At 55.7% G+C, this 26662-nt stretch overlaps 1 protein-coding gene across 7 annotated transcripts in view; it reads right to left on the bottom strand.

Annotated features, from left to right (window-relative positions):
• KIFC3 (kinesin family member C3) overlaps nt 1-26662 on the bottom strand; it is an 82454-nt gene that overhangs the window by 5224 nt on the left and 50568 nt on the right. For 5 of the 7 annotated variants that reach the window (XM_079908316.1, XM_079908318.1, XM_079908315.1 and 2 more), the window contains 12 exons: nt 24349-24491; nt 20744-20882; nt 17623-17825; nt 8044-8109; nt 7426-7569; nt 7064-7303; nt 6362-6535; nt 5699-5846; nt 5486-5616; nt 4189-4300; nt 2725-2906; nt 1595-1699 (listed from right to left, as the gene is read on the bottom strand). In XM_079908316.1, the coding sequence (XP_079764442.1) occupies nt 1595-1699; nt 2725-2906; nt 4189-4300; nt 5486-5616; nt 5699-5846; nt 6362-6535; nt 7064-7303; nt 7426-7569; nt 8044-8109; nt 17623-17825; nt 20744-20882; nt 24349-24491 (1787 nt within the window). The remainder of the gene's footprint in view (nt 1-1594; nt 1700-2724; nt 2907-4188; nt 4301-5485; nt 5617-5698; nt 5847-6361; nt 6536-7063; nt 7304-7425; nt 7570-8043; nt 8110-17622; nt 17826-20743; nt 20883-24348; nt 24492-26662) is intronic. The other 2 variants (XM_079908321.1, XM_079908320.1) reach the window with 2 other exon arrangements.

The following is a 26662-nucleotide window of genomic DNA, read 5'->3' as shown; positions in this document are numbered from 1 at the left end:
CCCTTATCATGGCACCTCCCACCCTCACTTCACTTCTGCCACCGGGGCCTCCTTGCCGGGCCTCAGTATCCTCCCCAGCACGCTCCGGACTCGTGGTCCCAGCCCTGCTGTTCCCTCCGCCCAGAGTGCTCTTCCCCATTCTCCTCTCCGTGACTGGCTTAGGTGTCTGCACCAGTCACCTCCTCAGGGAGGCTTCCTCTCCCTCCAAATGCCCGATCCCTCCCTCACTGTTGGTTCCTCATACCTGGCCGAAGTTTCCTCCCTAGCACCTGACAGGACACATCCTGATTTGCCGTGTGCACTGCTGTCTCCCCACTGGTGGGCTGGCTCCGTGGGGTCAGGCACCCTGGCCACGGCTGTGCCCCAGGCACGGTGCCTGATGCACGGTGGGGCTCAGCGGGGATGTGTTGGAGGATGGAGGCCCCTGGTGGTCAACTCTGAGCACCCAAGACAGAGCTGGGAGCCTAGAAGGTGCTGCAGGCACCCCTTCCCCTTCACCTCCCCATCTCGCTTGGCCTGCCCCCAACTAACCAGTCTTGCCAATCCCAAAACCGAGGGAAAAGAAGGTCCAGATTGGGGGAGAAAGGACCACCATGACAGCCTTCCCAAAGGTGCCTAACAGCCTGGGCCAGCAGGGCCCTCTGGCGCCCATCGTTGGGACAGCAGGAGACCCGCCCCCCTCCCCTACCTGGAGAATCCCACAATACCCCCCTTAAGAGCCAGGGAAATGGCTCCATTTTTATCTACAGTCAAGTTTCTTCCTCCTCTCAACCCCCCCACTCCCAGCCACATCCCATAGAGGGGGGCACGGCACAGGCAGGGAGATGAGGCCCTGGGAGCTGCAGCTAAGAGCTGGACACCCAGGACTTCCCTGGTGGTGCAGTGGCTGACTCCACGCTCCCAGTGCAGGGAGCCCGGGTTCGATCCCTGGTCAGGGAAATAGATCCCACACGCACATCACAACTTTTTCACGCGCCACAATTAAGGAGCTGGCGAGCCGCAACTAAGGAGCACACGTGCCACGACTAAGGAGCCCACCTGCTGCAACTAAGACCTGACAGGACCAAATAAATAAATATTAAAAAAAAGAGCTAGGCGCCTCACAGCAAGTCTGGCCAGTCTCTTCACTGGCCAGTCTCTCCCACTGCCCGGGTATCTCCTTGAGGGCCAAGATCCCCCCCTCATTCATCCTGACACTCCCAGGGCCCAGCATGGCAGCCCTACGACAGAAGCCCAATAAATGTGTGTGGGTGAAATGAAAGCCAATCCTGAGAGACGTCACAGCCATCTCCCCTGGACCCTGGGCCCAGGCCGAGACCCGTCCGAGGCCAGAGGCTGTCGTCAGCACACCCTCCCCTCCCCCATACCTACTGGGACCATGCAGGTGTGCTTGGGCAAGGCGCCCCCTCCGCAGGCCTGGTGCCTCGGGGCTAACATGGATAACTATGGGCTCTGCTCCAAGGTGGTCATGAAGACCAAGTGAGGCAGAACACACCCCACGCAGAACCTCGACACCAATGAGGGGAGCCCCCACCAATGGCAGCAAGGGGTTGGGGTTCACTCTGGATCCCCGCCCCATCCAGCAGGTACCCACCTCCATCGTGTATGTCTTGCCAGCACCCGTCTGGCCATAGGCGAAGATGCAGACGTTGAAGCCGTCGATGCAGGAGGTGATCAGGGCCTGTACCTCCTGGAACACCTGCAGAGGGGACGTGGGATGGAGGGTGGGTCCAGGGGCCCCCACCAGCCACCTCCCCGACTGCTCCCCTCCCCTAATACGGCACCTGTCATCATGGGCAACCAGCTCACTGTGGAGGAATCTGTGACTAATAAGTCACTTACACTAGGCGTTAGTGGGCAGCCTCATTGCTGAAAGATTGAAGGGAAGTCAGGGCAGTAATTACTGCCCACCAGCACCTGAGGAAGGGGCCGCCCAGCGCAGGAACTCAGGAGCCCTCCCCCAGCTTCTCCCCCTCTCAAGGTGGGTCAGCAAACGAAGGCCGAGAAAGCATGTGCCTGGCACCTCCACGGGCCGGCTGGCCGGCCTGCCTGCCAGCCAGCAACAAAGGACGGGGGCAAAGATAAAGCCCAGCATGGGGACCGGAGGGCACAGGCAAAACAGGCCTCCCAGGTTGGCCCTGGCAGAGATGAGGGAAGAGTGGATGCTGAGAACACGGGGCTCCCACAGGCTGAGGGCTCCTCCCTGAGGCCTGGGCGGCAGCATGGGAGTCCCTAGGAAGACCCATGGGACTGATAGAGGAGGTGCTCCTGGCTGGAGGGGACTGCCTCCATGCAAGCCAGGGTCCTGTGGATGGGCGGGGCCACATGACTGGGAGGGGCTGTGAGAGTGCAGGTGGCTGAGTATGGGAGAGGAACCATGTGAGTGGGTGTGGCTATGAGGGTAGGAGGGGTCTCATGGGTGGGATGAGCCTGAGAGTGGGTGTGGCTGTGGATGGGTGGGGCCACGTGGGTGCCCTAGGCTATGTATGGATCTGCCCTTCTTAGCAGAGGCTTCCAAAGCTCCCAGTTTACCTTCCCACCCTCTTCTCTCCTCCAGAGGTGAAAAGAGAGGGACCGTGGGGCACTGGGCTTCTCCATCCTGTCTGCCCTCCCTTATACTTATTTTTGTCCAGCTCCCAACATCTCTCCCTCTACAGGTGAGGTGAGTCTGTCTCCCCCTCCCTCCACTGTTCTCTGTCCCTCTCCCCGGAGGGCCACACTCACGTCCTGCTGTGAGGCTTTCGGGGAGAAGACTTTGTCCAGCTCAAAGGAGACGGGCTTTCCTTTGTGCAGCAAGTGAATGATGGAGTCGTCGTCGGGATCAAAGGTCACAGCATTGGTCGCCTCAGGTCCTTCCCCATCCTCTTTGGTGACTGGCCGGACACGGGCAATCACCCGGATGTTCCCTGGATTGGGTGGCAGAAGAGAGAAGGGTACAGACCAGGTCAAGACCAGACTGCCTCCACACTGGTGTCCGTTGGCATCTGGAGCAGGCTAGTGGCTCAAGAGCCCCCTGCCTTCTAAGTAAGGCCCCCAAGGGCAAGGTGGCCCACAAAGATTTGATCAGTCACTCACGCTATAGTATGAATTAACGTATCAATACATTTTCTTGCTGCGCAAACCGGTTGACAGTAGGAGCCTCACCATGGGGACATGGAGGAAAGGGCAGTGGTGGGGCTCAGACACTGCACCCAGTTTGGGTGGGATACCAAAATGGACAACTCTTTATACACCTGGACTTCAGTTTCCTCACGTACACAACGAGGGGCTTGGATCCCAGCAAGCCAAGGGGCTTATTCTATCACTCTAGAAGGGCACAGTGAATGCCAGGACAGGGCTTGGGAATCAGATGGGCAGAAAGGACCAGGCAGGAGATGGGCACAGGCAACAGGGCAGACCCAGGGGTGTCTGACGCACAGATCTGATCATGCCACCCCCTTGCTTCAAGCCTTTGGGTGGGATCCCAGAGTTCCTGGAATGAAGAGAAAACTCCCCATCACATCTAGCACGGCCCCACCTTCCCTTCACCTGTCCACTCCACCTCACAATCCAGGTCTCAGCCCTGGTTTTATCTCCTATGGGAAGCCCCCTGGACACCCTCAACTGTCAGATACCCAGGGGCTCTCAGAGCCCCTCCCCAGCCTGGGTAAAGGGGTAGTGATGGGGTTTTCTGAGTGATTAATGATCACTGTCTGCTCGCCCCCTGCTGAAGTAACCACCATGAAGGCAGGGACAGGTTCTGTGGCGCCCAAAGCCACATCCTCATTGTCTGGAACGGCACTTGGCACAGAGCAGGTGCTCCCTAGACCTTTGTGCCGTGAATGGGTGGTGTCTCGAGCTTGACCAGGCCCTAGATCAGAATAAGTGGCATTCTAGCCACCCACCACCCAATGCTTCAATACCCTACCCCTCCGCCACCTGGTAGCCTGCCATAGGCATTGGGCAAAGGTTTCAGAGTTGAACAGATCCAAGGTGGACCATTCACTAGCCATGCAGTTTTGAGCAAATTCCCTGTGACGTCTCTGTGCCTCGGTTTCCTTATCTACAAAGAGGGAATTACAATAGCTCCCCGATGACAGGGCACAGCTCCAGGGAGTGGTGCTGGGGGCCATGGGGAAGGACAGGATCACTTCCGAGGCAGGTCAGGGCTCCCTCCGCTAGGCACCCCCGAGCCCGCCCAGCGGTCACCTTTCAGCCGCACGAGCTCATTGTGGCACTTCTTGCGCAGCTGCAGCTCCCGGCGGTACTTGCGCAGCAGCTCCTGGTTGTTGCTGTTGACCTCGTCGATGGCCTGGCCGATCTAGTCGGGGGGGGGGGGGGGGGGCGCAGCACCATCAGAGGCCCAGCTCCACCCGCTTTGCTTGCCCGGCTGCTTGCCCTCTCCCCTTCCCCCCAACAGTCTGCTCACTGCCTCCTGCCCTGGGCTAAGTACCTGACATGCGCTGTCACACCTCACATCTTCCCAATAACCCCTCTGGGTAGGTACTGCGAACAGGCCCATTTTACAGAGGAAGAAACTGAGCCCTAGAGAGGCTAAGCCAATCTCAAGGTTGCCCTGCAGATGAGTAAAGAGCCGGGACTCAGCCCTCACTCCACAGCACCAGCACTTGACTACATGATTCAGCTGGACCCAAATCCCAGCTCTGCCCTGAGGACCTGGGGGACCAGAAGCAACTGGCTCAACGTATTCAAGCCTCAATCTTCTCATCTGTAAAATGGGGATAACAACATCTAACTTGTGGATTTGTAGGAGCTGGTAGGTAAAGATCTCCAAGTTACATTTCATAAGGAAAAGAAACAAGATGCAAGCCACACATACACCTGCTCCCCTTTATTGGGTGAAAGGGAAGTGCGTGTCCATGTACATATATGTCAACAGTTTTCAGCATGCTCAGAACACCCTTTGGGGGAAATGCTGGGAGACAGGCCTCCTTTGGGGAGCAGGCTGGGTGGCAGAAAGAAGCCTTTCCTTTTCATCTGAATGCCCTTCTGGGAGGTGGGTACTTTCAACGTGTCCATGTATTATTGACATAATTTTTTAAAGGAGAACTATTTTTGATTCCCAAAATACATGTCTCTCTACCCTGCAGAGCTGTCATACAGATTCAAGGAGCCGACGGCTATAAAAGGCTCAGCACGTAGGAGGCACTTAAGAGACATTGGCTATTCTCATACTGCACAAGTACAGCTTAAAAAATTAAATTAAACCTAACAGATCTAAGGATACGTGTAGCATGTTTGAGATACAAAGATATGCATAGCACATATGAGATACAAAGATATACGTGACATGTTTGGTTTACACCCAAATACCTGCTCTTGACCAGACTGTTTTTCAAATGGTCTGGGGACAGCAGTGCGTGTGTGGGACAGGAGCTGCCATCTGGGGGCTTTGGGTTTGGGAAGGGCGCGCTAGGTGGCTGCTGCATCTGCCCAGGGGCTCCAAGGCCTCTCCCAGCCCCGCCCCGCCATGGCCTGCACTCACCTCGGCCTTGACACTCTTGAGGGCCTCCTGCAGCAGCAGCGGGAAGCCGCGCACCTGACGCTTGAGCCCATTGTAGTCGTTGGTCAGGGTCCGAAGTGCTGGCTGCAGCGTCAGCAGGTTGGTCCGGACACCTATGGAGACACAAGGGGTGAGAGGCAGACGGGGTGAAGGGCTGCGGCATGGGGCAGGCTAGAGCCCGGCTGCACGGCTCACCTGCCAGGTTCTCGTGCACAGCCTTCATCTCCACCTGGGCTCTGGCAAAGGCCTCCTCGATGGCCCGGTTCTTGTCCTCCTCCAGGGACTGCATCTCCTCCAGCATCTGCCCGTGTGCCCGCTCCAGCTCCGACTCGTACATGGTGATCTGCAGCCAGGGCCAGAAGCTTAGTGCCGTGCGCCATGCAGAGAAAGAAGCCCCGCCCCTCACGCCTTGCACACGTGCACACACACACAGGTGGGGTAGGGTGGCCGTCGCTCTCCCTGAAAGGGCTGGGAGCTCCGTGCAGCTACTTCCCGGCATCAGCCCAGCACCAACCTGGGTCCCGGCACACAACACAGGTCACAAGCCACAGGTCCCAGGAGAGCAGGGGAAAGCATCTGTTATGACACCGACTAGAGCACCCTTCCAAGAGCCTGTGTGCCGGGCCCTGAGCGAATCTTGTGAATAGGTCAAGCCCCACTGGGAGGTGCGTTCTGTGATCAGATCATTTTACAGATGAGGAAACAGAAACCTGCCCTTGGTCACACGGCCAGTGGGGAGAGGAGGGACCGAAACCCAGGTCTGTCGAACCCCAAGTGCTCAGCCGCTGCACTGTGCCAAAGGCCGGTCTCTGGCGTCGGGGCCCGGTGTGCACATGCTGCCCCGATAGACGTGCACACCTGCGCCCGGAGCTGTGCGGTCAGCTGATGCGAGCTCTGCAGCTGCTGCTCCATCTCCTTCAGCACCTGCCTCTGCATGGCCACCTGCTCCTGCAGGTGCTGGTTCCGGGCCTGGGACTCACTGAGGGCCTGCTTGGTCTTGGACGACTCCACCTCCACCGTCTTCATGACATACTGTGAGGGGAGGGAGGGGTGGGTGCATGGAGGTGCGTGGGTGCCTTGACCTTACCCTGGGACCCTGGGGGGCCCCTCAGGAACATGTCACCAACGGCCTGCAGAATAAACTAGAGGAGCCCCGAGGTCTGGGCTTTCCAGAAAGCTGCAAGGGCCTCCTGGAATCTTCTCATCTTAATGAGTCCACCTGGAGCCCGGCTGTGGCCCACGACTGGGCCCAGAACAGACAAGAAGGGCAAAGACGAGGGCAGAATCTACAATGCATCACACCTGTGCCCGGCACACAGCGGGCACCTCAAGCATCAGTTGCTGGATGCCTACATGGCCTGGCCCTGGACAGCAAAAAGGGGAAGGGGCCAGGTGACAGCAGATCTGGAAGGATTCCTTCAACCCCCCGCACCTACTTATTCACCAAGACAAGCCCCTCCTACGTCCAGCCCATCCTGGGCTCCAGGGACCAGAGTCGAGGCGTGGCCCACGTGCGCGCGGGGCACCGCAAGCGGTGCGGCCGCCCGGCCCCAGGCTCACCTTGACGGGCGGCGACTGGGCCCGCAGGCTGGCGATGGTCTCGTGGCTGTCGCGCAGGCGCCGGCTGAGCCGCTCCTCCTCCTGCGCCTTCTCGGCCAGGCAGTCCTTGAGCCGCAGCTCCACCTCGGCCAGCCGGTCGGTCTTCTGCTGCACCTCCAGGTTCAGCTCTGACAGCAAGCCTTTGTTCTCCGCCACCTCCAGCTGTAGCTGGGACAGCTTGTCGCGGAGCTGGGCGCTCTCCTGCAGACAGACGGCCGCGGGGGCCGGGACAGGTGTGAGACTAGTGGGCAGGATTCAGCATGAGGAAGTGGGGTGACCGTTGGGAATCGAGCGCCCCGGGACCGCCCTGGCCCTGGGCCCACCTGGCTGTGCTCGCAGCCTGTGCAGGGCACCGCAGGCTTGGCCCGCATATCCTGCAGCTCGGCCTCGCAGCGCCACATCTCCTGCCTCAGTCGCTCATTCTCCACTATCAGCAGGTCCCGGTGCTTCTCCAAGTCGGTGCCTCCCTGCAGAGAGCCAGAGCCAGGGGTTGGGGGCGCATGTGGCGAGGGCAGATCAGGGGGAAGGACGGAGCGGGGAGGCAGACAGTGCAGGGGCAGGGGAGAGGGGAGAGGTGGGGAGACAGAGAGAAGGAGAAAAGAGAAGGAAAGGCCAGTGATGGATGGAGAGAAGAGAGGAGGGGCTCCAGAGACGATAAAGACAAAGGCAGAGGAGAGGAAGAGATGCAGGAGGGTGGTGAGACAGGAACTGCTCCCGGCTGCACCCCACCCCTTTCATTCCATTTTCCTGAGTGTGAAAGTTACAAGGAAAGTCATATTTATACACAGAGTTCACACTCCTACTTTACATCAGCAAGTAAGAATTAACCTCCCTCCTGTTACGGGTCACACCACCTCGTGGGCACAGTGAGTGGTGATAAGTACATGGGGAGCATCACCCCCCCCAGCCCCGCCCCGCTAGGATGGCGTGGTTGGGCTCACCAGCTCCGATCGAAGGCGGCTCACTTCCTGGGCCTGGCTTATGAGCTTCTGCTTCAGGTGTTCCACCTGCCAGCACAAAGCCGGGGCACGCTGAGCCTGGATTCTCTCCTCCAGCCCACACCCAGGCCTCTCGCCCAAACCCAAAGCCCCAGTCCTCCCTGTGTTCAAGCATCAGGCCACCCCTGGGACTCTAGGTGCAGAGCACCTGGCCTGGTCCTGACGGCTCTCAGCACCCTCTCCCGTCACAGGACCAGCCAGTCTGGGCTCACAGGAGAGTCCGGGGAGCGAGTGCAGCCGAGGCGACCCCTGTGCCAGCCTGGGCCCACGCCAGGGGCAGCTCGCCGGGGGACGCAGGAGGCTGACTGTCCGGACGCCTGCCTTTGCACAGGCCCTGACCCACGCCTGAACCTACTTCTGTGTTTGTCATTTAACATTCTTTATTCTCTAAAGGGCCTCCAAAGTGTATAAACTCCAGGCACTATAAAACCTGCATCGGTCCTTGACCAGCCCCTAGAATTTTCTACTTTGAGTGGTTCCTGGTGAGTCTGTCTGTGGAGACGGGCCTGCCAGTGACCAGGGCACATCTGGGACCTGCCTCCACCCCAGCTCCCAGTCTGCCTTGCAGGAGAGCTATGGCCAGTGGAGGCCGTTAGAAAGAGAAGGGGTGTGCACCCCATCAGGAGGCAAGGGTGACCTGGTTCAACCAGAGCCCAGGGAGGGGAAACCAGCCCCGAGAAAGAGCAGGACCCCAGGATGGCTGCCTGCCCTCCCCGCAGGCCTAGACCCTGGTTCCACATCAGCGCACCTCCAGGAAACTCTCCCCCCGGGAAATAACCCAAAACGCAGACAAAGACTTTGGCACCAGCGTTCATCAGCGCCTGTCTGAGCTTTTTCTTGCAGAACATTCTGTGTTGATCGCACGGAACCTTGGAAAAGGTACAGTGAGAGTCAGACTCTCTCTCTGGGGGATAAGGAGGTGTGGTTTGCACAAGCTTTGGGCTCTTGTTACTAAACATAAGGAGACAAAGCCCACCGCCTACAGGGGCCACCAGCCAAGTAAGGCAGGTGAGGGGCAGTGCAGGACTAGATGCCCAAGATCCACCTGAAGGAGACAGAGGACTGCAACTGGCGGGGGGGGACACAGGCCCAGTGTCATCAAACTTCTGACCTTTCAAGAGAGGCCAGACATTGGGATTTTGGGGGTGTGTGTGTAAAATCTCCCCACTACATATGTCTGAGGTGTCATCAACAGTCTGTGTGCAGCACGAGCTCAGAGCCAACCGTCTCCTGGCGCTGGAGAAGGCGGCTGGACCACAAATCAGCCTCTGCTTTTCTGAGCAAGTTGGGGGAGGGCCATGGGCGCGACCCCACCTCCAAGGAGAAGGCCTGTGACACCAGCGCTGCTCACTCGTAGCTGGGGAGGCAGATTCCAAGAACACAAGACCCAGAGAGGGGTTGGGAGACACAACCCGGCTGCCCAAGGCCTCCTGGTGGACAAGCAGGTGACTTAAGGGCTGCACCCGAGAAGGTCACCTCTGTCACCTGCGCCATCAGCACATTCCTTCCTAGCAATGTGCTGGGCATGGACCAGGCCAGGCAGCAAAGCCCGTGCCATTTCTCTGCCCGCTCCAATACCCCCTTCTGTTAAAAGCCTGGTACACGGAGCCTCAGTTCCTTCGCCCTGGAGGGGAGTGAGGGACAGTTTGAATAAGGCAGCCTTTCATTCCTTAGTCATGAAATTGGGAATAACCGCAATGCCCAGCATTAGGGGAATGGTTAGGCGGATTGCAGTATCTGCACTCATAGACTACTGTGTAGTCGTTACACTCATGTTTATCAGGAGTTTTAAATGATGTGGGGAAAAGCTCCTCAACATATTAAGTCAAAGAAAAATCCAAAAACAAAATCGCATATGCAATACAAAAAATAGAGGGCTCTGGACTATGGAATGATGTTTGACAAATTCTTTTCGATTTGCAGTAAGTTTTAAGTCTCAAAGAATATATATTCCTCTTGCACTCCCCCCACCCTGAAATAGGTGGAGTCTACCTCCTTTGGAAAGGTTGGGGTCCCCCTCCTGCCTCCCCTCCCTCAGAAATCACCCCAGGAAGATCCACTTGCACGGAGCTGGTGCCCCAGGCAGGCTGCTTCCTTGGCACTAGGCTGGGTGGGCTCGGACCTTGCTTGTCCCCAACGCCGCTGGCGCTCAGACCCGATGCAGTGAAAGTGGGGTTTCCCAGTGTTTCCTTGGGAGTCAGGATGCCTGCCTGACACCTGCCTGCAGCCCAGTTCCTGTTCTCTCCTCACATCACAGTCGGAACGCTGGGCGCTCCTGGCCTCTGTCTGGAATCTCTGAGGGGCGCCCCAGAAGGAGGGGGCTGCCCCACGAGGCAGGCTGGGGGCGGGGTGGAGGGATGAGGAAAAGGCTGTAAAAGACCCCTTTTGTCAGAAATGTCAGGCACTCGTCATCTCCTGGCTAGTCTCGGGCAGCGGAGGAGCACGGCCCACGGACACCGCAGGGCGTCCGGTCAGACACAAACCACCCCGTGGTGCGCGGTGCCTGCGCCCTGCCGGCCAGCGCCACTGGGGGCTGAGAACTAAGGAGGCGTGCTGCCCAGGAGCGGGATCCTTGCCCTCCACCCCCGGGGGGGTCGGCTTCGGGAGGGCCTGCAGGGAAGACAGCAGACTTCTCCCAGCCTGGGAGGGAGAACAGGCGAGTCTCTCAGGGTCAGGGAAAACAGTGAGCACAGGAGACGGAGACAAAACCAAGTACGGGAGGAGGGCTCGGAGCAGAGACGGGGAGCTGAGGGTGAACCTGACCAGAGAGCGGGGCCTTCTGCGGAAGGGGCCCCTGCAGGCACGCCCTTCACCCACCCAGTACAGCTCTGAGTCAGCGACGGTGCCTGCATCAGTACGCAAGGGGTCGGCGGGGGGTGGGGGGGGGACCTCGTCCATCAGCTCTTCGGGAGGTGCCCAGCACACCCGGAGACACTCAGTGAGCACGGAAGTGACGGCGAGGGGGCAGCGCACTCACTCCTGAGTGCAAAGAGCCAGGCCAGAGGGGCAGGCAGGCTCCTGACCGGCTGCTGTGGTGGCCCCCCGGACAGCACAAGGTCAAACCCAGGGCTGAGAAGGGACCAGGCTGGGTTTGTGCCACAGCCCTCCCTGGGCTCAGGCTCCTAGTCATGCTGAGAAACTGAGCCACAAGCCTAGTGCAGGGGGGTCTTGAGGGAGAGGGAGCTGGTGCCTGTCTGCTGACCGACGCAAACCCATAGTTACATCTCCCAGCAGAAGCGGGCTCAGCGGAGGGTGCGGCTGCCCTGTGCCAGTCTGTGTTTTCCCAGCTGTCTGCTCCTCTCGACACAGACAACCTGCTGATTAGCCCCCAACCTCCCACCAAGCCTGGCCCTCCATCATCGGCTGTCTTCTGAGGAACGGAGGGCTCTCCCAGTGGCAAGACCAAGGCATTGCTGAGCTGGGAAGATGAGAGGGCCTGGGATCCAGACGGCCCCAAGGAAACGCAGCCCAGAGGCCTGAGGGGCAGCCCCGGGAAGCACCCCATCCTGTCCCCAACACACTCCCCCTCCCGGGAGACCTGACTCCTGGTTACCTATGTACATGACCACTGACCACGCCCGACTGGCTACATCCATCCCACCCTGCCTCCACTGCTGAGTTTTCACATTTGAGTCCTTCTGCCACCAAGGGGCTTTGGGAACATGGACTCTCAGGCCAGACTGCTCGGGTTTCTAATACAGACATCACCCTACCTCGCCAGACAACGTTGGACATGTCTCAACTCCACCGTGCCTCTCCATTTCCTTAGCAGTAGAATGAGGCTACCTCACTGAGGAGGTCTGGAGGATTAAGTGAGATTACATGAGTAACATATATAAAGTGCTTAGGACAGGGCCCAGCACGTAATAAGTCTATTACTAGAATGAAAGTCCGCGAAGACAGGGATATTTGTTGTATCAGTGCTGTACCCCCAGTGCCTAGAACGGTACCTAGCATATAGTAGGCGCTCAGTAAACACATGTAGAAAGAGTGCTGAATGCATGAGGGGCCAGGAGAAGCAGGGTCTGTGAGAGAGCGGTCAGGCAAGGCACGGGGGAGCAGAGGTGGTGGAGGCTGGGGTGTGCTGAAGGATGCTCACTTCTGCCAAAGGCAGGAGCTGCTAATGGGCTCCAGGCAGTGCATGCCACGTGGGAATGTCAGCCCAGAGGTGCCACAACTTCCAGTATTTTATGACAAACAAAAGGAAGTTGAGATTTTTATATGAACTTAACTAAGATTTAAATGGTGGCAACTAATTTGATCATACAATCAGGACAGTTGGAACTAATAAATTCAGCAAAGTTGCAGGATATAACACATAAAAATCAGTTGCGTTTCTATGCACTAACGCTGAACAGTCCGAAAAGGAAACAAGACAGTAATTCCGCTTAAAATAGCATCAGAAAGAATAAAACATGTAGGAATAAACTTAACCAAGGAGACGAAAAACTTGTACACTGAAAATTACAAAATGTTGCTGTAAGAAATTAAAGATGATACCAGTAAATGGAAACACAGCCTGCATTCATAGTCTGGAAACAGTATTGTTAAGATGTCAATACTGCCCAAAGCAATCTACAGATTCAATCCAATCTCTACCTAAATCCCAATGCCATTTTTTGCAGAAATATTAGCATCCATCCTAAAATTCACATGAAATCTCAAAAGCCAAATAGCCAAAACAATCTTGAAAAAGAAGAACAAAGTTGTAGGACTCGCACTTCCTGATATCAAAACTTACTACAAAGCTACAGTAATCAAAACAGTGTGGTACTGGCATAAAGACAGACATATGGACCAATGGAATAGGAGAGAGAGCCCAGTTATAATCCTCATGTGTATGGTCAATTGATTTTTGACAATGGTGCCAAGATTTTCAATGAGGAAAGGACAGTCTTTTCAACAAATGGTGCTGGGAAAATTGGATATCCACATGCAAAAGAAGGGATCAAAATGCATCAAAGACTGAAACATGTAAGCTAAAACTATAAACCTCTTAGAAGAAAACATAAGGGAAAAGCATCATGACATTAGATTTGGCAACGATTTCTTGATGTCAAAAGTACAGGCAATAAAAGAAAAAATAGGTAAGCTGGACTTCATCAAAAAAAATTTTGTGCATCAAAAGACTGTCAACGGAGTGTAAAGGCAACCCACAGAGTGGTAGAAACTATCTGTAAATCACATATCTGATAAGGCGCTAATATTCAGAATATATAAAGAACTCCTACAACTCAACAACAACATAAGAACCCAATTCAAAACGGGCAAAGGACTTGAACAGACGTTTCTCCAAAGATTATATACACACGGCCAATTAGCACGTGCAAAGATGCGCAATATCACTGATCATCAGGGAAATGCTAATCAAAGCCATAATGAGATACCACTCCATACCCATCAGGAGGGCTATTATTTTTTTTTTTTTAAAAAAGCAACTCAGAAAATAACAAGTATTGGTAAGGATATTGAGAAACTGGAACCTTTGTGCCCTACTGATGAGAATATAAAATGGTGCACCCAGTGTAGAAAACAATGCGGTAGATTCCTCAAAAAATTTTAAATAGAACTTCCATATGATCCAGGAATTCCACTTCTGGGCATATACCCAAAGTTATTGAAAGCAGGGTCTCAAAGAGATATCTGCACACCCATGTTCATAGCGGTATTATTCATAACAGCTAAAATGTGGGAGCAACCCAAGTGTCCATTTATGGATGAATGGATAAGCTAAGTGTGGTCTAGCCATACCATGGAATGTTAGTCTGCCTTAAAAAAGGGATTCCTGCCATTTGCAACAACATGAATGAACTTGGAGAGCATTATGCTGAGTGAAATAAGCCAGACACAGAAAGACAAATCCTGTGATTCCACTTATGTGTAATACCTAGAATAGCTAAATTCACAGACAGCAGAATGGTGGCGGCTAGCAGCTGGGGTGATGAAGAGTTACTGTTCAGTGGGGACAGTTTCAGTTTTGCAGGATGAAAAGAGTTCTGGAGATGGACGATGGTGACGGTTGTACAATAATGTGATACATTAATACCCTGAACTATACACTTAAAAATGTTTAAGATGGTAAATTTTATGTTACGTGCATTCTACCACAATTTTTAAAGTGGTTAAAAAAAAAAAGAAAAAAGGAGGTCAAACAAACAAGGCGCATTTGAGCGCTAGATCTAGTCTTCCAGCCTGTGGTTTCTGCTCACAATGTAAGGTTCTATCTTGAGGTGTGGGGGCAATAAGAGGAGGGGTGCAATCTGGGTGTGTGTAAAAAGATGGTAGGAGCCTTGGAAGCATGAAGGCCACTGCTCCAGGGACACCCATAGAGGACAGGGGAGCTCAAGGCCACCAGCACGTGGCCTGGGGCTGCTGGGTGCCCCGGGACTGAGGACCTTTGACCCTAGTGCTCCCCACAAGGCACACAGTGAGCTCCCAGAAAATATAAACATCTCCATCTGACACATCCAAGGGGAGGCCTGAAAAAGACTCCTGAAGCCCTCACAAGTCCGGGTTCCAACAGGGGCAATGGCAGCCCCAGTTGCTGAGTCAGCTTTGCCAGTGGGGCAGGGGGGCTTCATAAGATCATCACTTTGAACTCCCCAATCCTGTTAGGTACATACTATTATTATCGCCATTTTACAGGAAGAAAAACCGAGGTTCCAAGAGATTAAGTCATGGTTAGGCAACTTGTTCAAGGTCACCTGACCACTAAGTGGTGACCCTAGGATTGGAACTCCTGCAGAGCAACGTATAGAAGACCAGAAAGGTCAATCCGTGCCAAACCACAGTGAGGCTGACAGGAAACCAGAGCACACAGAAGTGACACCTCACAAGGCACAGCACTTTACAGTTTACCATCCATTTTCCTGTCCAGTCCCATAATTGAGCTGCCCAATAACCACGAAGCAACATCTATTTGACCCAGTGTCGAGACTGGTAAATGTAGGCTCAGAGAGGAAGTGACTTGCTACGGCTGCACAGCCAGGACCAGGACCCTACTCACGTGATTCCAAATCCAACACCATTCCTGTAACAATGATTGGCGGTGGTGGCAGTGGCGACACCAATAATACTGGGTCATCTCACCAGGTACTGTTATTATGTCCATTTTAGAGATGAGGAAACTGAGGTGCGGAGCAGTAATTAACTAGCCCAAGGTCACACAGCTAATGAGTAGTGCCAAAGTCAGGATTTGAACCCAGCTCTAGGACCAAGTGGTTGGCCACAGCTCTACGGAGTCAGACTCTCCAAAGAGTGGCTCAGAGACCTGGAGCTTCAGGGGCATCTCCTGAGATATTTTTCAGAAAAGAACTGGCAGTCAGAAAATTCAGGGAAAAAGTATGAGCAAAGACCAGGAACCATTCTGAATTCTCCAAATCATTCAGAGGCGTGGAGGTTGGGGGGAGGGGAGGGGAGGGGTCAGGCGCATCTGGAGAGCTGGCCCTCAAGGACACCAAAGAGGCTGACATGCTTGACCTGCAACTTCCCCTCTAAAAAGTCAGTCAATTTTGCTAATTCAAGGAAAAAATGTTTCTTAAACATTTGTTTAAAGTCGCAAAAGACCATATATTGTTATTTAATTTACGCGCAACATTCAGAAAAGGTAAATCCATGCAAACGAACAAAGAGAAAAGCAGAGCAGCGTGGCCAAGGGTGGGGGGAGGGGCACATGGGAGTGAAAACAGGTCTTCGCAGGGTGATAAAAATGTTCTACAATTAGACAGTGGTGATGGCTGCGTCACCAATATACTTAAGACCGTAAACTGTATACTTTAAAGGGGTGAGTTTTATGGTATGTGAATTACATCTCAGTCAAGTTCTTTAAAAAACAAAACTTGTTTCAAAAGTGAAGTGCCCGGACAAACTAAATCAAGGGAAGGAAGAGCTCTTGCCACAGGTCAGACATGCGTCCTGCAGGGAGGGCCCTAGACCAGCCCCACAGCCCCATGGGGCAGCACCTCATGCCACGTTCCAGCTACACAAGCCTTGGTTCGCCCTGAGATTCATTCTGCTCCCCCTGCCACGGTCCCTTTGCACTGACTGTTCCCTCAGCTCAGAATGGATGCACTTCCTCTGCTCCGTGCCAGACCTCAGCTCCAGAGCCGCTTTCTCAGGGAGGCTGCCCCTGACCTCCCCTACGGTTCCTGATCTCCCCGACAAAGGCACGTGGTAGAAACCGTCATTCCCTGTGTGTGTACCCGCCTGCAGAGCCCTCGTTACCCTTCCAACTTTCATAAGTGCATGTAACAAACATCTGTCCTCCCCTAGACCACAGCCTCCGCAGGCCAGGGCGTGCCTGTCCACCTGGGCATCCCCACTGCTCAGCGGGGTGCCCATACAAACCAGGTGCCCAGCAGACATCTGAGGCAGAAACACAGGCGGGCACCGCAGGAGGCAACAGTGACACAAAGCTGGGGGGTCACACCTGCCACGAGGAGCTCCCATTAGTGGGGCAGACAGGCCCAGAGGCAGCAAACAATGGGGTCACTGTACAAGCGGGAGACACAGGGCACTAGGGATGCCCCAAGGAGGCCCACCCAGCGCAGCCAAGGACAGGTAGTCAGGACAGAGTCCTTGAGGACACGCTTGTAAGCTGGAAAGATGCTGCATTTTAAAAGTGCATGAAAATAACCTGCTGCCCCTGGAACTGAGAACAAGGCACGGTATTCAGTGATGTTCCCCCGAGTAGAAGGTCCACATGCTGGGAAATCACAGAGAAAGAAGCTGACCCAACCGAAGGCAGGGCTTTCCAGAGAGAGCTCAGGCCCAGGAGCTCAGGCATGGGCTCCAACATGGGATGGTTTGGAGACAGGGCTGGGGACCTTGGGGAAGTGGGGAGGGTCAGACACAGGCACGAGAGACAGACACGGACAATTAAGAGTGGGGAGCTGAGCCCCAGAAAAGGGGTCTCGGGGCCTAGGTGGTGATGGGAAGGAGGGTGAATTAGCCAGGCATACGGAGGAGGGCTAGGGGTCAGCCCACAGGGACTGTGGCGTCCCCAGCGTCCTCCTGGCTAGCTAATAAAGGAGGAGCCCTAGAACCTTCACTTTCTAGGGCTTCCAGAGATTTGAGAGCTCCCTTCTCTCACTTGCACACATGCCAGCCTCTCATTTCCTGCCAGTTTTCCGTGGGGTGACCTCTGCAATGAGTTTGGTCCACCTGGGCTGCCCAAGCCAGGGCACCTTGGAAGATGGAGTGGACTCAGCACTGGCCTCGGGACGGGAACATCCCTGCGCTTTCCTGATCCACTCATGCCTACACGTGCTGCCTGTCACTTCTGGAGAGGTGGGTCCTGGCCCCTGCTAACCACGAGGAATGGGGCGCACGGATGGCCAGCATGGGAGGCCCAGGCCTCTGATTCTCGCCACCTCGCCCTCTTGTGCACGCCCAAGCCAGGAGCGGAGACCCCATCTGTCCATTATGCTGGTGGTCTGGTGGGTTCCGGGTGTCCTGGGCGATGTCCTCCGACCTGCTCCACAGTGGGCAGCGGCCTCAGCCCGTCCCATCCTCCCCAGGTACCTGATTCTGCAGCTGGGTGGATGTGGCTTGCTGATCACTGTCGCAGACAGCCAGCCTCTCCCGTAGGGCCACCAGCTCCTCCTGTAGCTGGGCTTTCTCCTCCTGCAGCTGGGACATGGCCTCCACCATCCTATGTACCACGGGGGCCGCACCTGGCGGCCCCGACAGGCTCGAGCACCTCCCGCTGCCAAAGAGCCGCCCACCTATGAGCAAAGTAGCCGCCGATCAGCAGGGCAGCAGAGGCCCCAGCCTGGCCGAGGAGAGGGGGCCCGTCATGGCAGGGGAGGGGGTGCAAGCAGAGGGGACGAGGGAGCCGGGCAAGGGCTGGGGGCGGCAGCAGCATGGGTTAGCCGGGGGCCTCCGGGGCCTGCCTCGGACGAAGCCGCTTCACAGCAGGCAGCTTCTGGGGGGTGGAACTGCCTAGACCAGGACTTAGGAAAGCAGCTTCCACTGATTACTCCCCCAAAGCCTGTGTTCTAGGTCTGACGCGCAATACCCTCTCCATGGCCAGCCTGCGTGGACTTGCAGCTGAGAAAGACATAGCTCTAGCAACAGCTGTTCTCTCCTCAGAAAACACTATTCTTGGTGGAACACGATTTCTATAAACCCCAAACCCTCTCCAGAGTACAGAAGAGAGGCGGGGGCTCCCCAGCCTGCCCCCTGCCTTCCACAGGGAGTGGTTACCCGCACACAGAGAGGGAGCAAGTGGAGGTGTGCGTGTGCAAGGGACAGACAGCCCAGGACACGGGGACAGACACAGCACGTGGGCAGGAACACAGCCAGGCGCGCTCCCAGGTGGACCCCTGCGGGATTGAGCACAGGGACCTCACGGGCACGAGGAAGGGATAAACACAGGGGTGGGTGGCGCCTCAGCCTTCCACCGTCCTGTCACCGAGAGCAGAAGAGACACAGACAGACAGATAGAAGGACAGAGACACACAGTCAAGGCCTGTGACCCGCTAATGGGGCCTGGCATGCTTGTCACAGCTTGCTTTGATGGCCCCAAGAATGGCCACGGTCTCTGCAGGTGGGGAACTGGCAAGGAGGCGGGGCAGTGGGGCGGAGGAGAGGCTGGAAGGGCAGGGATCTTCAGGCAGCCCAAACTTGGCCAAAGCCTGAGAGGCAGGGCCAAGGGTCCAAGAGTGAAGCATGAAGAGTGGCATCTGCTGGCCACGAGCCTCCACCCTACCTCGGAGCACCAGGGTGTCTGGGCTCCGCCACACTGTGTGGGCAGGACGCGGTGGCGGGGGGGATCCCAGACTCTGGAAACAAAGCCACCCGCACCTGAAGTCACACATCCCAGCTTCAACCCACAGGGAGGTGGCGAGTGTGCTGCTCGCTGAGACAGCACAGAAGCCAAAGCAGCAGCCTGGCTTTGGGACTGGGCTGGAGCGGGGAGCGCAGATGGAGCTGATTCCAGGCTGGGCAGGACGTCTCCGCACTGGGCCCAGGAGAGGTAGACGGTGAGAAGCCGCTCTCACTCTAAAGGGAGCAGGCCACGCACACACACACTGCCTTTTCGCTTCCTCCCAACCCCGAGGGACAGCTCCGACTCAAGGCCCTCTGGAAAGCGGGAACAGGGGCCATCACCGGCTGGCTAGGAGCCCTGGCCGTGCGGCCTGCATGTGACACAGCATGCGTGGCACACACAGTTGGCCAAGCTTCTGCTCTCTGTTCTAGAGAGAGCGAGCTCAGACAGATGCTTCCAGGCCTGCACACGGGGCTGCCATGGGCAGCATGTGACCAGCACAGCCCTCTGCCCTCTGCAGACTGCCGTGGTGTGGCAGGAAATGCTCTTGACTCCAGGTCCAAGAGCTGGTTCTGCCACTTCAGACAAGCATGGGAGGGCCCCTCAGGGGCTTCCTTTGTAAAATGGGGACAATGGTCCCTATCCGGAGGCAACCTTGGGCAGGAGCCTGGATCCCACGAGGGATGCGCAGGTGTGAGTGAGTGTCACCCAGCAGGACATGGAATGGCCCTTCCTGCCCGGGACACTGCTCATCTCACCCTCAGAGCCCACAGCCAGGGGAGTTCACCTTGACCTGGGCACAGTGCCCGTGTGTCAGGGAAGCCAAGAGGGGCCCGGAGAGCACTTGCTGGGCAAGAAAAGACCTAGAGGAAGCTAAGGGACAACAGCAGCGGAGGAAGAGGTGAGATCAAAGGAGCACTTAAGGGCGGGGACTGAGGGACCTTTGCACCCTCATAGTAGGTCAGCTGTCAGTCCGAGTTTTCAGAAGACAGTTTTTTTCTCAGAGACCCTGCCTGGACACGGCCCCTCAAGGACACTCAGGTTCGGGGGTCCCATCCCCGGACCCACTGACAAGAGTCAGTCCTCCGGATTGGCTGGACGATGCCCCCGCTTCCACACCCCGGCCAGACCCCGACACCGGCCCCCGAATCAGTGCCGGGCCCACGGGTGAAGGCGGCTCTGGATCAACCTCAGAGAAGGGAGTGGTTCCTTCCACCTCGCAAGTTCAGACAACAAATCAAGCTCTGACAGGAGGAGGCAAACCCTCGCTCTTGGCCTTCCCCTCAGGCTCCTTGAGAAAGGCCAGCTCCTTTCCCCCCCTCACTCTTGGCCTTCCCCTCGGGCTCCCTGAGGATGCACTTTCCCAGTGACTGCTGGGCTCTGGGTTCTTGCTGGGGAACCCCACAAAGGGGGCACACAGCCTCTTCCAGAGCCTGTCAGCCTTGCCGGAGAAGAGCGGAGCCACCAGCTCCTCTCTCCCAGCCTCGACGCAGCAGAGCGAAGCCGTGTCCTAGGGCTTCTGGGTCCCTGATGGACCCACGGAGACAAAAGGAGGGGGTCAGGCCTCTCTCTGCAGGAGGTGGCGTCTTTGAGGCTGCCACCTTCACCCTGCTTTTGACAGGCGCTGGGGAAAAGACAAAAAGCGGGGAAATTCAACCCCAGCCCATGCCGGCCAAAGCTGCTTATCACCGGTGGCGCAGCGGCCCTGGGAGGCGGGTGTCCCTGGAGTGGGGACGGGCAGGCTGCAGTCTCTGAGTTCCACGTCCAGGGGGCCACCTCCAGGGGAGGAGGACGGTGTCTGGGACAAGAGCCTCCCCTCCGACACCGGCTTTAGCCTGGGCTGTGCCAGGTCAGCGGGCAGACTTCCTTTACCTGTTTTCTCTACATTCATGGTGCCACCAGCTTCTTGGGCCTCCCGGCCCCGCCTGGGGGCCGGCGCCTGCCTCTTCGGGAGTTTCTCTTCTTTCGCCCCCTGACTCTTGCTCTCGCACCCCTTGTCCCGCAGGGCCTGCTGCCAAGACACAACCAGAATCCTCACGTGAAGGGGGAGGGGGACTGTGGCGGGGAGGGGACCCCCCCTTGAGCCTGAGGACGGTGCGCTCCCGGAGCTGGTGAGGACCTCAGACCCGGCCAGCCCATCCCTCACGCTGTGGGTGGAGACAACGAGGCCCGGAGTCTGGAAGAAAACATGCCCAGATCTCACAGCAAGAGGGGGGCAGTGCGTCCTCCTGGCCCCCATCAGCAGCCAGCCCTCTGTGCCAGCAAACAAGGTTCCTGGGCACTTAGAAACCCTCAGGTGAAGCTCACTCAGCTGACCTGTGAGCCCCGAGTCACCACTGCAGTGGCCTGATCGCTTCAGGTGCACTGTCCCAACATTCACAGGCTTGTCCAGCCCCACCAGGCACACGGCAGTCTCAGGGCAATGCCCGCCGCCCCCCACCATGATGTCAGCTGCCCTCACCTTCAAACGGCACCAGCCTGGGACTGCCTGGGGGGGGCACCCGGGTCCATATGAGCAGGGAAAGGCCGTGGCCCACCCCCCAACATGGCTATCCGGGACCGCAGGACCCTTTCTCTAGGTCAAGGAGGAACCAAGGCAAAGAAGGCTGAGGTAGAACAGACCAGTGAACTGGTGGGGAGACGGAGGGGAGAGGCAGAAAGAGTCTCTCACGCAGAGAAAACCACCTGCAACTCACACAGAAAGACGTCCAAGGCAAGCAGCAGAACCACACGTAAAGTGCGATTCCATTTAAGGATAATGGAAATAAAAGAGGCCTCCAAAAAAAAAATCTGGGGAAATATACACTGGTTTCCTCTGAGAGGTCGGATGATGGTGCAGGGGCTAAGAGGAGAGATATGCAGCATTTAAACTTCGGGGGAAATCAAAAGAAACTTCACCGAAAGAGAGTGGGAAGAAAGGAAAGCCTTTACATTTCATTTTGCATCTTTTTGGCATTTGCATTCTTAACCTCGTAAGCATCTATGGTGTACTGCTTTGTTGTCTCTGATAACAGAAGTTAGCTGGCAAGGCAGATTACAGACACTTTTGTGCGTGCCTTTGTGCCCACCTTATTCAAAACAAAAAGACAAATGCTACGTTTAAAAAATGTTCAGAGCCTGGGGTCGGAAAGGCCTGTGTGAAGCCTGGCTCAGGTGAGCTGTGTGACCCTGGGCAAGTTACTTACCTTCCCTGGAGTTTCATTTCCTCATTCTTAAAACAGCAACTCTACTTTCTGCTTGAGAAGGGAGGGTGGTGAGCAGTCTCTCGTATTTAGGAAAATTCCCACGACTTAATTTTGTCCCCACCCTGTGACCAACTGCCACACCAGCACGAGCAGCCTTGTCACTGGTGGCGGCAACGGGGGCAGCTGGAAGTTTCCATTTGCCGCCCAGAGCAAAGGTTACACTATTTCTGGCCTGTTGGCCAAGCCACAGGATGGGCAGGCAGGCCCCCGGGGGGTTGGGAATTTCTGCAGCCTCCGAAGGGAGCGACTCAGGTTGTAACTGCTTGAGAAGCTGGCAGGGGACCCACCGGGTCCCCTCACTGTGTCTGGGTCCCTACTTGGGCCCCACATCCGCCGCCCACCTTGAAGGCCCTATGAACAGAACGAAGCTTCAAGGGCCCAGGACACAGCTGTGGAAACTGGTTGCTGGTGGGAGCTTCTCAGATCCTCAGCAGACCTGCTGACCCCAGGACTCAGCGGCAACCACAACGCAACACCCCATAATCAAAATTCGAGAACAGAGCCTCCGCCCAACTCAAGCCTGCTGGTTTCTGACCACCTCCCGATTTAATTACCAACGGCTCAAGTCATAAAAAATGGTTTCTTTAACATAAAAACAGTTTCTTTAACTGTCCCTGCAACGTGCTTTTCTCGCAGACCTTACAGATAAAAGAAGGACCATTCGGTTCCATTTTCAGATGAACCACATAAGAAGGGCGGACAAAAACCCAGAAGCCCAAGATTGTCCCTGAAGCGACAAACAAGGGGTCCATGTTCAGACCCGGCTTGGGGCCACACGAGGGAGGACAAACACAAAGGGCACGTATTTCCCACAGCCCCTCCTGCCCTCCATCTGCATGTGTCCCTTCAAGGCGGCCCCCTCATGCACAATCTTTCTTGCGGGGAGGGGCCTTGGCAACACCCCCAGATAACTCTGGTCCTTCATCCTCGGCCACTATGTCAATGTTTGCGCATACATTTGTGATCATTTGATTACTCCTGGCCTCTCTGCTGGACTGCTGGGTCTATTTCTCTTCTCTGCTGTGTGCTGGCACCTAGCAGAGTAGGCACTTCATAAATATCTGTTAACAAACGCATCCATTTAAAAATTACAGAGCCTGTGCTATCCTGAAATTGCTCAAGCTGTAGCTGCATGAATGCATCGGTATTTGTTTAAGGATCTCTTTGCAATCAGAAACAATACCGAGGATCAGTCAGATAAACCCTGAAGTGGACTATTATGCAGCAGTTTAAAAGAACGAGGTAGTTCTCTACATACTGACAGGCGTGAAGAAATAACCAAGACTTACTGTTGAGGGAAAGAGCTAGTCACAGAACAGAAGGTAAAAATAAAGAATAAAAATTGTATAAATCCAATGAAGTGGTTGTACAGGAAAGATAAATAAACACCAAACTCTTAATAGTGGATTTCTCAAAGATACAGGATGACGGGAGACATTCAATTTCTAGATATTATATTCCTGCCACGTGTGAATTCTTTACACCATGTGTTATAAAGCTCATCATGTTCAGATCCCAACTTGCTGTGTGACCACTAGCAAGTTACTTGACCTCTCTGAGCCTCCCTTACTTCATCTATAAAACTCACATAAAACGGTAACCGTGTCTTGGACTGATGTGAGACATACAATACATGCCACAAAGCCTGGTACAAAGTCAGTGTTCAATGAGGAGCAGCTATTATTATTGCTATCATGATGTATTAATTCTACAACCAAATACTACACATATATACGTAAAGTTTGTCTTTTGAAAGTCACATGATAACTGACTTGCAGTGATAACTGCAAGAGAAAAGAACCCAAGTTTTGGCAAAGTCCTCTGTCTAGCTTTAGGTTCTCACTTTAAACGAGGAAATGTAAATAAGTATTGCCCCATGGACTCATATGCCCCAGTGGGAATAAACAGCTCCCCTAAAAACCTGCCCATCTTCCCAATAGCTCCTCACTGAAGGCCCCACAGTTCCCACTTCAACACTTCAGCCAGGGCGTGGCTGAGAAGCTGCTGTCATCTCCTGTGAGATCTCCCCCAAGCTAACCTAATAAGCACATTGCCCCATTCAGGCAGGCTCAGGGTGGATGTGCCGTGAGGAGCTTGGCAAGAGGCAGAAGGCAGGCCCCCAGCTCTCCCTCCCTGCTTCCCTCCCCGGAGAAGGAAGCTGCTGGAGCTCAGAGGGCCACGGCACACTGGCCCAGCTCGAGCCCTGGCATTTCTGACCGCCCCAGGGCTCACCTGCAGGGTCAGGTAGAGCCTGTGAGGGCTCCCGGGGCTCGCCCAGTCCACGCTGAGGGCTCGGCACTGAGCCAGGGCCGGGCGAGCTGCACTTCGGGTGCTGGAGTCCTCGTCGCCGCCAGCCGGGCTGTCTCTTCCACGCCCTGTCCCAGGACAGAGGAGACAGGTGAGATGCTTGACGCTGGCTGGAGACTGCTGGCCGGGGACCACTGGCCAGGGCCGTGGCTGAGCTCCCCTTTCACACACTCCAGGCAGCCCAGGTGCTGCCAGGAAGGACTCACACGCCCTCACATGCCTGCCCTACACAGAGGGAAGGCCTGGCACTCGGCGGGGGCTGCGCTCCTTCCTAACCACAAGCCGCCCTGGGATCCTCTGCAGGAAGTCGCCCAAGACCCCGCGGGAGGCGGCGGGCTCCCCTCCCTCCACGGTGGCGTTAGGGCTGGCACCTGCCCACGAACACCCTCTACAGACAGCAGCAGAAGGAAGCTGATGCCACCCTGGCTGCGCTAATCTTCACAGGAGGTGCACCCTGGGGCCGCGGCCTCATTACCGAGGCTGCCTCTAGGTGGCAATTTCTCCCCTGCCTTCATAAAGACCAACCCCACGCTGGGTGGCGTGGTCCCTGCAGCCTCCAAAAACACACTCAGGACCAGTTAAGGCACATCCGATCGAGCCTCTGACACACCGCCTCCCTCACTGGGTGCGGGGAGAGGGCTGCAGCAGCGACACCCCATTCACCCCTCCCTTGACCCACCTCCAGAGGCTGTGGGACCAGACGGGGCGGGAGAGGGGATTCGCCTCACAGGGCAAGCCGCAGAGCTCCCACCCTGGGGGGCCATCACATCCTGAATGCCAGCACTGGGCCAAGTGCTTTCCAGGCCTTTTTGCCCTTCTTGATCCTCAGTTTCCTTCTCAATACAATGGGCATAAGGAACCAAGCTCAGTCCTGCGATGAGGATTAAACGGGGCGACACATGTAAAGTGCTCACACAGAAGGTAGCCAGCAATGCAGGCCATCAGCTCCTCACAACAACGCTGAGAGGTAGGAACTGGAGACCCAGAAGGGTTAATAATGTGCCCAGGGTCACACAGAGCCAGTATTCCAGTCCCATGTGCTACCCCACCCTCTGCTTGCCTACCCTTCTCAAGGCAGCAATAAGAGGGGGGTGGCGGTAGAGAGGCCCAGGGACATCCACACTGGCTGAGGCTCTACCCAGTGGCAGGCACCACGCTTAGCATTTCACACACACGATTTCACTGGACCTTTGTCTTAAATTTTAAAAGTAGATAAAGGTCTGTATGGTCATATAATCCTCATAACACTAATTTAAGAGACCAATACACACACACATAAGACTAGGAGGAACTATATAAAATGTTTAGTGACAGGCTTATAGGTGATTCTTATTTTCCTTCTTATACTTTTCTGTGTTTTTGTTTTGGTTTCGTTTTTTAGTTTTCCAAGAGAACAGGGTTTTGTTTTTTTTCAATTCTTGCTTTCTTTCTTTCTTTCTTTCTTTTCTTTTTCTTTTTTTTTTTTTAAACCAGAAAAGCAATACTGTTCATTCATCTTTAATCCTCTGGACAACCTTGTTGGGTAGAGACCATCTTCAGCCCCTTCCAGACAACTGGGGCTACCTGATCCAAAAGCCCAAGCTTTCCCCGGCGCCCTCCAGGGTCACCCCCAGCCTCACTGTCCCCTGCAGAGAGACCTCGGAGGACAGCGCTCTGGCTGCCACCTATGGCACAAGTGTGATGAGAGAGAGGGAACTGGAGTTTGCTATGTGCCCTCTCTGGGCCTCAGTTTTCCCTTCTGTACATAGAGGGGGGCTTGGACCTGATGTCCTGGAGGGACTCTGCCAGCTCAGACAGGCTGGCAATCTCCCCGTAGGTCAGGGGCAGTCAGACAGCAAACCCCTGAAGGCATCTTGTCTGAAGATGCCCCCGCCCCCACATTTACAGGACAACCTACCCAAGCCAAGGCTGGCAGACAGTCATGGGGCAGCTCCCCGGTCCTGACGATCTAGCTCCCACCGGGAATCAGAGGAGCTGCCCACTTCTTGACGCTGGAGGCACCAGGGGACATGACCCAGAAAGGAGAGCTGCTGTTGACAGCTCCCCCAGGGGCACAGCGGGGGCCCAGACTCGGGGGCTCCCTCACTGCCCACCTGCTGTCGGGGCCACCTTGGATGGCACCTAGAAGGAGCGCATGGCACCCACTCCCTGCCAGGCCGCGCTCCGGAGCAGCCTCCGTCCACTCCTCGCCATCCGCGGGCGAGCCCTGGCGGAATCAAGTGTCAGATCCGCGCAGGGC

The sequence above is a fragment of the Stenella coeruleoalba genome (assembly GCF_951394435.1).
Source record: "Stenella coeruleoalba genome assembly, chromosome: 20".
NCBI classification, from domain to species: Eukaryota; Metazoa; Chordata; class Mammalia; order Artiodactyla; family Delphinidae; genus Stenella; species Stenella coeruleoalba.
This window is presented reverse-complemented; position numbering and strand designations above follow the sequence as displayed.